Source organism: Oncorhynchus kisutch, linkage group LG9 (assembly GCF_002021735.2).
Source record: "Oncorhynchus kisutch isolate 150728-3 linkage group LG9, Okis_V2, whole genome shotgun sequence".
NCBI lineage: Eukaryota > Metazoa > Chordata > Actinopteri > Salmoniformes > Salmonidae > Oncorhynchus > Oncorhynchus kisutch.
The window spans coordinates 29,829,744-29,844,828 of record NC_034182.2 but is presented as its reverse complement, the minus strand read 5'-3'; the positions used below and the strand labels follow the sequence as shown (position 1 = coordinate 29,844,828).

Below are 15,085 nucleotides of genomic sequence, written 5' to 3'. Positions count from 1 at the left end.
GAGAGAGAGAGAGAGAGAGAGAGAGAGAGAGAGAGAGAGAGTGAGAGAGTGAAAAAGAGACACAGAGAGAGAGAGAGAGAGAGAGAGACCGAGAGAGAGAGAGAGAGAGAGAGAGAGAGACCGAGAGAGAGACCGAGAGAGAGTGAAAAAGAGAGAGAGAGAGAGTGAAACAGACAGAGACAGAGAGAGAGAGAGAGAGAGAGAGAGAGAGTGAAAAAGAGACAGAGAGAGAGAGTGAAACAGAGAGAGAGAGAGAGAGAGAGAGTGAAACAGACAGAGACAGAGAGAGAGAGAGAGAGAGAGAGAGAGTGAAAAAGAGAGAGAGAGAGAGTGAAACAGACAGAGAGAGAGAGAGAGAGTGAAACAGACAGAGACAGAGAGAGAGAGAGAGAGAGAGAGAGAGAGAGAGAGAGAGAGTGAAAAAGAGACAGAGAGAGAGTGAAACAGAGACAGAGAGAGAGAGAGAGAGAGAGAGAGAGAGAGAGACCGAGAGAGAGAGACCGAGAGAGAGACCGAGAGAGAGAGAGTGAAAAAAGAGAGAGAGAGTGAAACAGACAGAGAGAGAGAGAGAGAGTGAAACAGACAGAGACAGAGAGAGAGAGAGAGAGAGAGAGAGAGAGTGAAAAAGAGACAGAGCGAGAGAGTGAAACAAAGAGAGAGAGAGAGAGAGAGAGAGTGAAACAGAGACAGAGCCAGAGAGAGAGAGAGAGAGAGAGAGAGAGAGAGAGAGTGAAACAGACAGAGACAGAGAGAGAGAGAGAGTGAAACAGACAGAGACAGAGAGAGAGAGAGTGAAACAGAGACAGAGAGAGAGAGAGTGAAAAAGAGACAGAGAGAGAGAGAGAGAGTGAAAAAGAGACAGAGAGAGAGTGAAACAGACAGAGAGAGAGAGAGAGTGAAACAGAGACAGAGAGAGTGAAAGAGAGAGAGTGAAACAGAGACAGAGAGAGTGAAACAGACAGAGAGAGAGAGGGTGTGAAACAGAGAGAGAGAGAGAGAGAGGGTGTGAAACAGAGACAGAGAGAGAGAGAGAAACAGAGAGAGAGAGAGAGAGTGAAACAGACAGAGACAGAGAGAGAGAGTGAAACAGACAGAGACAGAGAGAGAGAGAGAGTTAGAGAGAGAGAGAAAGTCTTGTCCGACGGACAGCACAGATACATTTTCCCGCATTGACGTCACCCAACCCCTGTCCTTCACTAATTAGCAACACTTATTATTAGTCAATATTCATATTAAATATGACTTATGGTGAGGAGAGGGCAATTAATTAGCAGGCAAATTATGATGAATGAAATGGATGTGACCCCTGAGAGGGCGGGCCTGGAATATTTAGAGAATGGGGTGGTCCTAGTGAGGATCTGATGGATGCCATATAAACATCTCATCAGTGGGGTGATGCCAACGGTCTGTGTGTGTGTTCTGTGGGTGTTTCTGGGAGAGAATGGGCATGTGTGTGAGTAAGGGTTGTCCCTCGCTGTGTATGTGCTAGATAAACCGTGTGTGCTTGTGAGAGTATGCTTGCCTGCCTTTAGCGGGAGCAGTTGAATCTGGTCAGCTACCCACTAGCGGAAACATTTTGTTTTGTGTGTGTGTGTTACGTGCCTGTCGGCATGTCAATATTCCGCAGCGGCGGTCGGATGGGCACTTAGTGCATTGCACCATTAGAATCGAGGCCTTGGCTCAGTTTCAAGTGGAAAAGCCGAGGCGTGAGATTATTTTCACCTCTCATTGGAATCTTTCCCCTTCCTCTACCATGACATGTACTACATGAAAGCCTAAACAGCAACACACTCGTACGTCAAAGCAGACAAATAGAACTGTGCTGTTTCTGAGGCAGAGTGAGTGAGTGAGTGAGGTAATGGGAGAGAAAGAGAAAAATAAAGAGGGACAGAGAGAAATAAAGTTTAGAGAGCGAGATAAAGAGAAAGGTGGAAAAAGAGTTGGCATGGGAAGAGAGAATGTGTGAGCGAGGACACTCACTGTCACCTATGCTAACCCATTTAGATAAGGAGAGACCAGGGGTGGTGGTGGCTCCATTTCGGGTATGGAGTGAAATAAGCCAAAAGTTATAGACGTGACCTTGTGGCCACTTCACTGAGAAGAAAGCTTTACACCATTAACCCCTCTGCAGCCCCTAGGTACTCCCTGCTGACATGTTAATGCGCTGTACTGGCATCAGTGAAATATGCCTCCCCACACCCCTGTGGCCCCCCAGACTGAGACGAAAGAACAGGCCCCAGGCCAGTTGTCAACCACCCCCTCGACACAGTGGTATGGAGAGAGAATGAAAAGTGTGAAGGTACTATCTATCGTAAATGGACACACACACTGAAGTACATACAAACATATACTCATGTGAACACACCCAAGCACACACTCACAGATGTATGCAGAAACACAGGCACAGACACACATTCCCTTCCCCTCCACACACAGCTTCAAGAATGTTCGGGCTTTTATGACCTTCAGCCACGGTAAGGGGCCTCCCTCAGACACGGCCATATATCCAGCCATAGGCAGAGGGGCCAGTGACATTTTAAGGGGAGGCATCGGGCCCTGATACAATCAGGTGTTGCCTTGCTCTTCCCAACTCTCCCAGTCTCTCTTTATTTTCCTACGTTTCCTCTGATTTTCTCCACACATAACAGAAAGCTGCACCCATAACCTTATAGCCAAGGTGCCTGCATCTGATATGCAGAACTCGGTTGACACAGTTATTATTATATTTAGTTAATAAGGTTGCTAAAAACGATCTCCACGAGCGCGTTCCGGAGACACGTTCGGCTCAGGAGGATATCCGCTAAACCCCCCCTGATCCGGGGTCTGTTAATTGGCGGTGAGGTTGTTGTCACGCATCGGACTAATTAGCCCAGCATAGGTTATTAAGCCGTTAATGGATTGAATGTGATCCCTCTACAACCAAACCGACAAGGGCTTTTGCAGCTCCTCCACTGCTGCAGCTCCTAGTGAAGGGTTGGGATTCCTAACATTTCAACCGACATTCCAATGCCTTGTCTTGAATGGTGATATGGGATATGTTGATGATTTTCCTTGTGCCATATAAGTAGAGCATATAGATCAGTATAAAACCACTAGATAATACAAGAGTTAGACTTCATATCCCCAAAGGGAAAAGTCGGGTACAGAACACCCCTCCACATCCAACCCCTAACAAGCCATTCAAATGACCACTGTGGGAGTTTGCTGCCACTGGACCCAGTGAACCTCACAACATAGCTCACACTGACCTGGATGGGAAAGCAAGTGAATGTCAGCAAAGGTCCCTGGCCAGGACTGAACAGCTGCATGATTTGTCCCATACATATCTTGTGCATTCCATAACAAATCATGGTCTTACTTCTTGATAGTTCATGGCTGCACATATCCTTCTGGTATAAGCTAGGCTAAGAGGTTCTGATATAGCTCTCCCATCCTCAAGTTCTTAGGGGTCGACAGCTTAGTTTAGTTTATTTAGATCTGTCCCAGACAACGTGGCAATTTTCACACTCACAGGCATCAAAAAGACAAACGTGGATTGTTCAACCTTTTCTCATCCGTAACATCTTACGTACTAATATTCTAACATTGATCAACCATTTTGACGTACCCACCAAAACACTACCCGTTACTCTGTAAGAGGAGTGATTGTGAAGGTAAAGCACATCCATTCAAGACAATGACCAAATCCAAGCATCCCAAAGGCCCAATCTATTAATTGCACAGTCACTCTAGTGATGTCACGCATTGTTACAGGGTGCATTGGTATATAAAGGAGTGATCCGCTTTAGCATATGCCAGCATGCTAAACGTTGTGCCAAGCGTAAGCCGGGGATACGCAAAACAGCTGGCATTGTGTTCGGCTCACCGGCTGATCCCGGCATCAAAGCCATGCTAGACTGTGTGAAACCTGGCCGTTTGTGTTCTCTTAATGGGAGCATCCAGCTTAAATCAGGCTTTATATTCCTTCTTTGGTGGACAAATATGCCAAACCTGAGGTAAAAATCTGTGGGAATTCCGTTCCATTTTGGTTTGAATTAGATGGGTATTGTAAACGAGGAAAAAATAGATTTGTAGTCTTTCTTCGGTGGACAAATATGCCAAAGAACTTTGGAAATTGGTCAGAACTTTGTGTGGTACTGTGGATGGCCAAATTACAGCAATCCATAGCCAGGCTAATAGTGTCCAATAACGGACTAGCAGAGGCTTTCTACTTGATAATAGGGCCAGTACTGCCATAGTACTGGCCCTGCGATAGTCGTTAGTACCGTGGCAAGGAAACAAAACATGAAGTAGGTTTTTACTTCTTTAGGAAAACAGACAACATTATGTTGTCATCCAGAGGCACGTGTATTTATTTTCCAAGCTATAGCACACAATATTTTACATCCAGCAGGTTTTTAAAGGACCAAAGGGTTTAGTGTGCTTTGTGTTACATTTTCTACCATGAAAAATATATTGCTATGCTGGTATCTTCACAGCCCTACTAGACAAACAAGCATTCCCAGCATAAATGGTGAGTGCCCACAGTGTCTTATGGAGTAATTACATGGTAATTACAAAGTGACGATAAGAATGAGAAGCACAGACAGTTTGTAGAGTACCGTATTTCTACCGGAGAAAATGATTACTACTGATTATTCATCTAGCATAGCAAAAGCCCTGGTAGCACAAATCATCTCAGATGGCCACGATAACATTGTGTTTAATTACGTTTCCATGGTCTTGTGATCAGATTGCGTGCGACTAAACCACAGGTTTGTAATTAGACACCGTTTATGAAGAGGGTTTAAATCAAATCAAATATAATTGTATTTGTCACATGCACTGAATTCAACAGGGTGAATCCAACTTTACAGTGGAATTCTTACTTATGAGCCCTGTCGCAACAATGCAGAGTTAAAAAGTAAGAAAAGATTAGCAAAAATGATTACGGGGCGGCAGGGTAGCCTAGTGGTTAGAGCGGTGGACTAGTAACCGAAAGGTTGCAAGTTCAAACCCCCGAGCTGACAAGGTACAAATCTGTCGTTCTGCCCCTGAACAGGCAGTTAACCCACTGTTCCTAGGCTGGTTAAATAAAGATTTTAAAAAATAAAAAATAAATAAAAAATGTAATAGTAACACAATTAAATAAGAATAACGAAGCTATATACAAGGAGTACCGGTACCAAGTCAATGTGCAGGGGTACAAGGTAGCTGAGGTAATTGAGGTAATATGTATATGTACAGTAGGTAGGGGTAAAAGTGACTAGGCAGTCAGGATAGATAATAAACAGAGTAGCAGCAGCGTATGTGAAGAGTGTGAAAGTGTGTCTATGTGTGAGTGTTGTCAATATGCATGTGTGAATATGTTTTGTGTTTGTGAGCCTATGTAGTGTGTGAGTGTGTGTGTTGGAGTATGTGTGAGTGTGAGGGTAGAGTCCAGTGAGTGTGCATAGAGCCAGTGCAAAAAAAAAGGGTGTCAATGAAAATCGCCCGGTTAGCCATTTGATTACCTGTTCAGCAGTCTTATGGCTTGGGGTAGAAGCTGTTCAGCAGTCGTATGGCTTGGGGTAGAAGCTGTTCAGCAGTCTTATGGCTTGGGGTAGAAGCTGTTCAGCAGTCGTATGGCTTGGGGTAGAAGCTGTTCAGCAGTCTTATGGCTTGGGGTAGAAGCTGTTCAGCAGGCGTATGGCTTGGGGTAGAAGCTGTTCAGCAGTCGTATGGCTTGGGGTAGAAGCTGTTCAGCAGTCTTATGGCTTGGGGTAGAAGCTGTTCAGCAGTCTTATGGCTTGGGGTAGAAGCTGTTCAGCAGTCTTATGGCTTGGGGTAGAAGCTGTTCAGCAGTCGTATGGCTTGGGGTAGAAGCTGTTCAGCAGTCGTATGGCTTGGGGTAGAAGCTGTTCAGCAGTCTTATGGCTTGGGGTAGAAGCTGTTCAGCAGTCGTATGGCTTGGGGTAGAAGCTGTTCAGCAGTCGTATGGCTTGGGGTAGAAGCTGTTCAGCAGTCTTATGGCTTGGGGTAGAAGCTGTTCAGCAGTCGTATGGCTTGGGGTAGAAGCTGTTCAGCAGTCTTATGGCTTGGGGTAGAAGCTGTTCAGCAGTCTTATGGCTTGGGGGTAGAAGCTGTTCAGCAGTCTTATGGCTTGGGGTAGAAGCTGTTCAGCAGTCTTATGGCTTGGGGTAGAAGCTGTTCAGCAGTCTTATGGCTTGGGGTAGAAGCTGTTCAGCAGTCTTATGGCTTGGGGTAGAAGCTGTTCAGCAGTCTTATGGCTTGGGGTAGAAGCTCGTTCTGTCTCAGACTTTCTGCTCTGGTCCCTTTTGCCATGCGGTAGAAAAAATAATGACTTGGCTGGAGTCCATTTTTAGGGCCTTCCTCTGACACGCCCCAGTGATGTACCGGACGTACCACACTACTACTTTATCAAATGGCGCTGGCTCCTGAAAAGTTGGGATATTTGGTATATTTTTGGGCGCTGATCGTTTTTTTGTAATAATTACAATGTCATTCTCCCTTATTTATTGAAATACTGGGGAAATATGTTATTGTGTAATACGTGTGTGTGTGTGTGTGTGTGTGTGTGTGTGTGTGTGTGTGTGTGTGTGTGTGTGTGTGTGTGTGCATCCATGTGTCTGTGTGTGCGTGTGTGTTGCATGCAGAAGTACAATGACAACATGAGGTTATGACTATGAGTTTAGTAGGGGGTGGAATGGACGCAATTTAAATCAAATTACCATGCTGGCAAATTAAGCAGTGGGATTTAATTTGAACTGTTGTAAAAATGCTAATTTCAGCACAACCTGAAAGCCCATATGCAAATACAACCCTATTTCACAATAATTCATATTAGGTGAGGCATGCATAAAACACACCATGTACAACTACCTGGCATCAGGGGAATGCATTATCATTAGCCCTTAGTCTGGCTAGGAGGTGCTACTCAGTGTGCTCACATGAGCCTCTGTGTGTGTGTGTGATCCTGTGTGTGTGTGGGCATTCCTATGTGTGTGTACGTGCCTGCCAGTAGTCCTATAAATGTGTGGCTCTATGGATGAGTACATATCCCAGAGTGCATCGAGGTGATGACCATTGACATAAACATTCCACGAAAATATGTATCATATTATTCCATCCAATATTCCAGAATCTATTCACACACTGACACTGACAGCCATCTGAATGACACAAAGACGTGGTCGAGCTTGAACCCTTTGATAACGCCTGTGATGACTGCCTCTTTCATATCAAATAATGACACTATGGGAAAGCCTGTTCCTCACAGTGTACTGAGTAATTATATTGCACATTATGTTCGCTGCAGAGCCGTGCACAATTTGACCTCTGCATGGAAACCCGCTAGCCTGCCCCCTGATTCGAGTTGAGCCCTCAGAACCGCTGCATGAAGACACGCTAGTCTGCCTCCTGAAATCCTCTCTCTCTCTCTCTCTCTCTCTCTCTCTCTCTCTCTCTCTCTCTCTCTCTCTCTCTCTCTCTCTCTATAGAGTGTCTGCATAGATTCACTATAAAGGGAATATGGTGCTATTTGGGTCGCAAGCCTGTGTGTGTGAAGGACAGCAAGAGAGATAGAGAAGTTTGGGCACATAAACAGAGTGTTTACAAAGATCTGGGGGAGCCTGTCGATAGTTATTTGAGGCGTTAAAAGAGGAGCATTCACTCCACTGGGATACGACACGCCATCAGTAGAGATAATCAATTCAACCAGCATTAGGCCTCAGGGTGACTTAAGTTGCCTCCCAATTGGCTAGCTATTTCCTATATAGTGTAGTCCACAACTTTTGACCAGGGCCCCTTAGAGGGATGGGTTTAAGAGGTATTTAAAGCATCATGTATCAATGATCAATGGATGGTCAACGCCAGCGAGTTTAAGAGCACAATGGGAAAAATGGCAGAGGGCAAACAAACAAGCACGAAGGCAAAACCATTAGAGACCTCTATCAACCTCTAGGACTTATTGTGTTTTGTTCGGTGCTGTTCGGTACTGTTTGGTAGCTCTTTGCATTTAATGTCGCTAATGAATCGCTGAGCTGTTTAGTCTCCTCAAACCAGTAGCTCTGTCCCAAATAGGACACAGTTCACTACATTATGTACTTCTTGCCTTATGGGCCATGGCCAAAATAAGGTGCCATTTCGGACACAAACCATGTCTAATCTTCATCCTACTAGACATTGTTTAACCAGGCACAGAATAATTGCTTGCCGCCACCACTGCTTCTCACTCTCTCTCTCTTGCAGGCTCACAATTATTATTGCCCTGGTATAGCCTCCTTCAATAGTCCTGAACCCAATTTGCCACACAAATTAACCATGCAGGGTTTGGAGAAAAGGAGAGGGAGAGGAAGAGAGAGACAGTGAGAGAGAGAGAGACAGTGAGAGAGAGAGAGACAGTGAGAGAGAGAGAGACAGTGAGAGAGAGAGAGACAGTGAGAGAGAGAGAGAGAGAGAGAGAGAGACAGTGAGAGAGAGAGAGACAGTGAGAGAGAGAGAGACAGTGAGAGAGAGAGAGAGAGAGAGAGAGACAGTGAGAGAGAGAGAGAGAGAGAGAGAGAGAGAGAGAGAGAGAGAGAGAGAGAGAGAGAGAGAGAGAGAGAGAGATTCTGGAGGTAAAACAACAGAAAAACCACAAACATCATCACAGTCCTATGCCAACAAAGGGCCCTTTCTATCCATGCTTAGTATCCACATATTAACCAAACAATGCATTGCCATATTGCATTCGCCCGTGTTAACATCGTTAGCGCCAAAACCCTTCCTACGTGTGTGCGTGTCCTGTCCGGGGACATTTGTTACTCTTTTTTCCCCACCTTTGCGGGAGAGGTTAGTGCAGTCAGCCGGGCATGGACACACAGGACTGGCTCCAAGGATGGTGCCATCTGTTGAGCAGGCAGAGTCAGCCATTTTCGCCTTCTCGCGTGTCTCATATCCTCCGCCATATCCCTTAGCATGCGGGGCTAACACACCCCAGTTGGGCTAACGCACTGCACTGACGGAGGCAAGCAGCTTCCCTTCTTTCTCTAGGGGGTTTTAGAGGGTTAAGGTGAGGCGGTGGGTGGTGGGGTTATTCCGTTGTTATTTTGGCCTTTCCTCTCACGGCTAGAGCAGTATTGGGGAGAACCCTGGAGCTGAGCTGAGCAGCTGAAGTGTTTTTGCAGATGCAGTGGCACACTAGAGAGGGAAAATACAGGGACACAGTCGCTTGTCTGGGGCTAACGCACAGGCACAAAAAGGGACAGAAAGAAGGGACGTGGGAGGAAAGGATAGAGGGAGAAGGAATATCCGCAATACAACAAAGAATAAAATACATACTTAAGCTGAGTATTAAAGCTGGATAAAGCTGAGAGAAGAATATAGCTGGATCCCTTAGAAAATATGTACTACTTCAAGATGGTTTGGCTCTACTTGGCTCTCTGTGCACTCACACCTCAGCTGGCAACACTGGCCTGTCATACAACCCCCGATCCCCAACCCCCTGTCTCCTGCGTTACTCAGTCATTGCTAGACAGCTGTCGCCTCCCCTCGCGGTAAATTTGTTTTGGCTTGGAAGTGATGAACCAGCACAGCTGTCCAAAGGGCTATAAGAGCAGCTGTTAGCACGCAGACCGTAACAGGGAGAGAAGGGAAGGTGGGGGGTAGGGTTAAGGGGGTTGGATGGCCAAGTGCACTTGTGGTTGTCTCATCGGTAACATCTGTGCTCAAATTCACCCCTGGAATGTCCACTGGCGACTCAAGATTGGATGTCTGGTAGTTGGCTTTCCTTTATTTTATTTTGTATGACACATTTGTCACCTCAACTATATGTACATGGCAACATTCACCATTTGGAGTTCATGCCTTGTTGCATGGTCTATTCTATTTCCAAAAGATTGATAGTTGTGCTCCATAGAAATTATTATTTTATTTTTTATTTATTTATTTTTTTCATTATTTTTTATTTCTACTTTGCACATTCTTCCATTGCAAAACTACCATTCCAGTATTTTACTTGCTATATTGTATTTACTTTGCCATCATGGCCTTTTTTGCCTTTACCTCCCTTCTCACCTCATTTGCTCACATTGTATATAGACTTGTTTATACTGCATTATTGACTGTATGTTTGTTTTTACTCCATGTGTAACTCTGTGTCGTTTTATCTGTCGAACTGCTTTGCTTTATCTTGGCCAGGTCGCAATTGTAAATGAGAACTTGTTCTCAACTTGCCTACCTGGTTAAATAAAGGTTAAATAAAATAAATAAAATAAAAAAGAAAGCACATCAAAACCTGCTATGATTATGATGGCAAAGTCAATAAAAACCAGAATCCTTGAGACACAAAAGTCTCACCTGAAGTGAAACTTTTCCATTCATCTTTCTCCCACAGTGACATGCCATGGGAGGGAGTATGGAGCATGAAACAGATTGCAGGGAACGTTTCTCAACCACAAAGTTTCAAGTCTCGCCCATCAATTTAACTTTTGCTGTTCCCTCGTCTCTGACCTTGGGTGAACGCTCCATCTTCCAGAGATATTCGAGCTGACGAGTGAGATTCCCGCGGTGTGACGGGTGTAATAAAACTTTGATTCACATGCACCTGCTTCCTGGAACTTAGTGATTCATGGGAAGTAGTGTTAACCAGGGAAAATGGAGTGAGAGAAACTCAATGGAGTCTGATACTACTGTCACACTGCTGTCACACCTCAATGGAGTCTGAAACTACTGTCACACTGCTGTCACACCTCAATGGAGTCTGAAACTACTGTCACACTGCTGTCACACCTCAATGCTCAGATTTCAACTCCTAACATCATGTCATTCCAATTCAACGTATTTTCGCGGTGGAAATGTCATGTTTACAGTGCCTTCAGAAAGTATTCCTACCCCTTGACTAATTCCACATTTTGTTGTGTTACAGCCTGAATTCAAAATAGATTCAATAAATAATAATCTCACCCATCTACACACAATACCCCATAATAACAAAGTGAAAAACGTGTTTTTAGCTATTTTTGTACATTTATTGAAAAAGAAATACAGCAAAAATCCCACTTAAATAAGTATTCATACCCCTGAGTCAATACTTGTAGAAGCGCCTTTGGAAGCGATTGCGGCTGTGAGTCTTTCTGGGTAAGTCTCTAAGAACTTTCCACACCTGGATTGTGCAACGTTTTCCATTATTCTTTTCAATATTCTTCAAGCTCTGTCAAATTGCTTGTTGATTATTGTTAGACAACCATTTTCAGGTCTTGCCAAAGATTTTCAAGTAGATTTAAGTCAAAACTGTAATTCGGCCTCTTGAGAACATTCACTTTCTTTATGGTTAGCAACTCCAGTGTAGATTTGACCTTGAATTTTAGGTTACGGTCCTGCAGAAAGGTGAATTCATCTCCCAGTGTCTGGTGGAAAGCAGACTGAACCAGGTTTTTCTCTAGGATTTTTCCTGTGATTAGATCCATTCCATACATTTGTTTGATCCTGAAAAACACTCCAGTCCTTAACGATCAAAAGGATACCCATAACATGATGCAGCCAATATGGAGCGTGGTACTCAGTAATGTGTTGTATTGTATTTTCCCCAAACATAACACTGTATTCAGGACAAAAAGTTAATTGCTTTGCCATATTTTTTTTGCAGTATTTCTTTAGTGCCTTGTTGCAAACAGGATAAAACAAGGGACTTGCTGGAGAGGAAGGAAATCCCTGAGCATTTTCCTTCCTCTCCAGCAACTGAGTTAGGAAATATGTCTGTATCTTTGTTATGACTGGGTGTTTTTTTTTACCCATCTACCAATAGGTGCCCCTCTTTGCAAGGCATTGGAAAACCTCCCTGGTCTTTGTGGTTGAATCTGTGTTTGAAATTCACTGTTCAGCTGAGGGATTTCAGAGATAACTGAATGTGTGGGGTACAGAGATGAGGTTTGTCATTCAAAAATCATGTTAAACACAATTATTGCACAGAGTGAGTCCGTGCTTAACTTATTATGTGACTTTTACTCCTGAACTTATTTAGGCTTGCCATAACACAGGAGGAGTTGAATAGTTAATTGACTGAAGACATTTCAGATTTACAATTTGTATTAATTTGTACAAATTTTGAAAAACATAATTTCATTTTGACATTTTGAGATATCGTGTCTAGGCTACCAAAAATCTAAATTTTATCAATTTTAGAATCAGGCTGTAACACAAGAAAATGTGGAAAAAGTCAAGGGGTGTGAATACTTTCTGAAGGCACTGTATATCTATGGTTGTTCTTTGGGTCCCAGATATTGATAGTTATCTCCATATCGGATTAGAATGTAGGGGCATGGATATGGCCTTGTACTCATCGGGGTGTTGGGTAGAGAGAGGGAGATAGAGGGAGAATGCATGGAAGTGTGTGTGAGTTGGTGTGTGTAATAACACTTGACACTTAGATATCATAAGACCACTTATAAGAGACATCTTTCTTCCCTACAAGGGCGCAAACAGAGGACAAAGAGTGGACGAAAGAAGAAGTGACACTTACTTTCGGCGTTGGCGAGGAGGAGGAGAAGACCCAGGACGAGCAGCACGGGTCTGGCTATGTGCATCATGGGACAGCTTGGCACCAGCATGCTTTGGCAGCCTCAGTGGTCTGATTTCTCAGATGCAGGATATTCACAGCCTGTGGGGGGAAGGGAGAAAAAGAGAGAGAGAGAGAGAGAGAGAGAGAGAGAGAGAGAGAGAGAGAGAGAGAGAGAGAGAGAGAGAGAGAGAGAGATGAAATAAAGCGGTTTGGCTTCATGTACTTTATCTATCTAGTGCAGATTTGTGACATACCCACACAGACTCAGTAGGTTTTGACAGCTAAAGAGGAGAGAGGGTAATATGCTCGCAGGCTATATTCTGGCACTTCAGAACATACATTAGTGCTCGCACATACACACACGCACGTACACGGATGGAAGAACACACATGCTCTAATCAAATATACTGTGTGTAATAAGAACATTTCTGAACTATTCACATACATTCAACATGCTAGCAGCAGAATGCTAACCTGTTTAGCCTACTATGGGGGACTAACTCAAACTGTCCCCAGAGAACCATACAGTTAGCCATTCAACTCACGGACATTTGGGTAATTTAGCAGACACATTTAGCAGAGCAACTTACAGTAGTGTTAGGAACGAATTCATCACACTTTTTCTCATGCTCAACCAACTGAGCCACACGAGACACAGCACCTAACCTCTGCTCTCGTTCTTTAGTGAGTTTATGGTGAGACGGTTAAGAGAAGCCAGTAATAGATTGGTGGATTTCTCTCCAGACAAGTGCTATCCACTGACTATGGAGTGATAAATTGCCACTATTGCTCTTAGTACCCTTAAAACCATTCAGCTCATATTTATGCCCCGTCTTACACCACTTAGCCAAAGCTTTAATAGCTTCAAGTGTCTCCAAATAGATTAGGACCAACAAAAAAAGAGTGCAACACATCTATACATTTTGATGGAGTAAGCTACAGTAGCATTAGTACATGCTAGCAACACATCTATACATTTTGATGGAGTAAGCTACAGTAGCATTAGTACATGCTAGCAACACATCTATACATTTTGATGGAGTAAGCTACAGTAGCATTAGTACATGCTAGCAACACATCTATACATTTTGATGGAGTAAGCTACAGTAGCATTAGTACATGCTAGCAACACATCTATACATTTTGATGGAGTAAGCTACAGTAGCATTAGTACATGCTAGCAACACATCTATACATTTTGATGGAGTAAGCTACAGTAGCATTAGTACATGCTAGCAACACCTCCTTTATCAAGAGCTGCTTGGAGTACACATCAAATCTATGACAGAGTACACTTAGAGTACTCTTAGAAAAAAAGGTGCTATCAGGAATCTAAAAGGATTCTAGAGCTGTCGCCATAAGAGAACCCATTTTGGTTCCAGGTAAAAAAAACTTTTGGTTGCAGGTGAAACTCTTTTGGGTTCCATGTAGAACCTTTTGTGGTAAGGGTTTTACATGGAACCCGAAAGAGTTCCACCTGGCACCAAAAGGGTTTTTACCTGGAACCAAAATGGGTTCTTTAAAGGGTTCTCCTATTGGGAGTTCTACCTGGAGATCTACCAAAAGAGTTCTACCTGGAACAAAAAAGTGTTATCCTAGGGGGACCGCTGAATAACCCTTTTGGAACACTTTTTTCTAAACGTGTAAGCTAGGCTCAGCTCGTGTTTTCTAAACGTGTAAGCTAGGCTCAGCTCGTGTTTTCTAAACGTGTAAGCTAGGCTCAGCTCGTGTTTTCTAAACGTGTAAGCTAGGCTCAGCTCGTGTTTTCTAAACGTGTAAGCTAGGCTCAGCTCGTGTTTTCTAAACGTGTAAGCTAGGCTCAGCTCGTGTTTTCTAAACGTGTAAGCTAGGCTCAGCTCGTGTTTTCTAAACGTGTAAGCTAGGCTCAGCTCGTGTTTTCTAAACGTGTAAGCTAGGCTCAGCTCGTGTTTTCTAAACGTGTAAGCTAGGCTCAGCTCGTGTTTTCTAAACGTGTAAGCTAGGCTCAGCTCGTGTTTTCTAAACGTGTAAGCTAGGCTCAGCTCGTGTTTTCTAAACGTGTAAGCTAGGCTCAGCTCGTGTTTTCTAAACGTGTAAGCTAGGCTCAGCTCGTGTTTTCTAAATGTGTAAGCTAGGCTCAGCTCGTGTTTTCTAAACGTGTAAGCTAGGCTCAGCTCGTGTTTTCTAAACGTGTAAGCTAGGCTCAGCTCGTGTTTGCGCTCATGTTTGCCACCCCTTCCTTTATCAAGAGCCACTATGTGGATGGGGAAAATCGATGTGACAAAGCATGATAGCATTAGCAAGTAACCCACTCGATTCCACATCATCCATTCGCTAAAGCCAGGTCTTGATCCCTGGTGACCAATATGTTGTGGTTTCTGAGATGTAAAACACTTTTCCAGGCATTGTAAAGACCTGATAATCGATGTAGATCTGAGCCTAAAATGGTTATCTGGAATGCACCCAAACTGACTAGGTTAACTTGTCGTAGGTAAACTAAAACTGGGAGTCGTCAGATGGACACATCATTTGACCTCTGACCTCTTTTACAGTTTGACATTTAGCGGGTTAGCACCGAAGGCTAGTTGA

The 15,085-nt window shown here is 43.9% G+C and overlaps 1 protein-coding gene across 31 annotated transcripts in view; it reads right to left on the bottom strand.

Moving 5' to 3' along the window:
* The window catches only part of LOC109897033 (receptor-type tyrosine-protein phosphatase delta), a 593,471-nt gene that overhangs the window by 143,396 nt on the left and 434,990 nt on the right, over positions 1 to 15,085 (bottom strand). For all 31 annotated transcript variants that reach the window (XM_031832363.1, XM_031832396.1, XM_031832394.1 and 28 more), the window contains one exon: positions 12,479 to 12,616. In XM_031832363.1, the coding sequence (XP_031688223.1) occupies positions 12,479 to 12,566 (88 nt within the window). In that variant the 5' untranslated portion in view covers positions 12,567 to 12,616. The remainder of the gene's footprint in view (positions 1 to 12,478; positions 12,617 to 15,085) is intronic.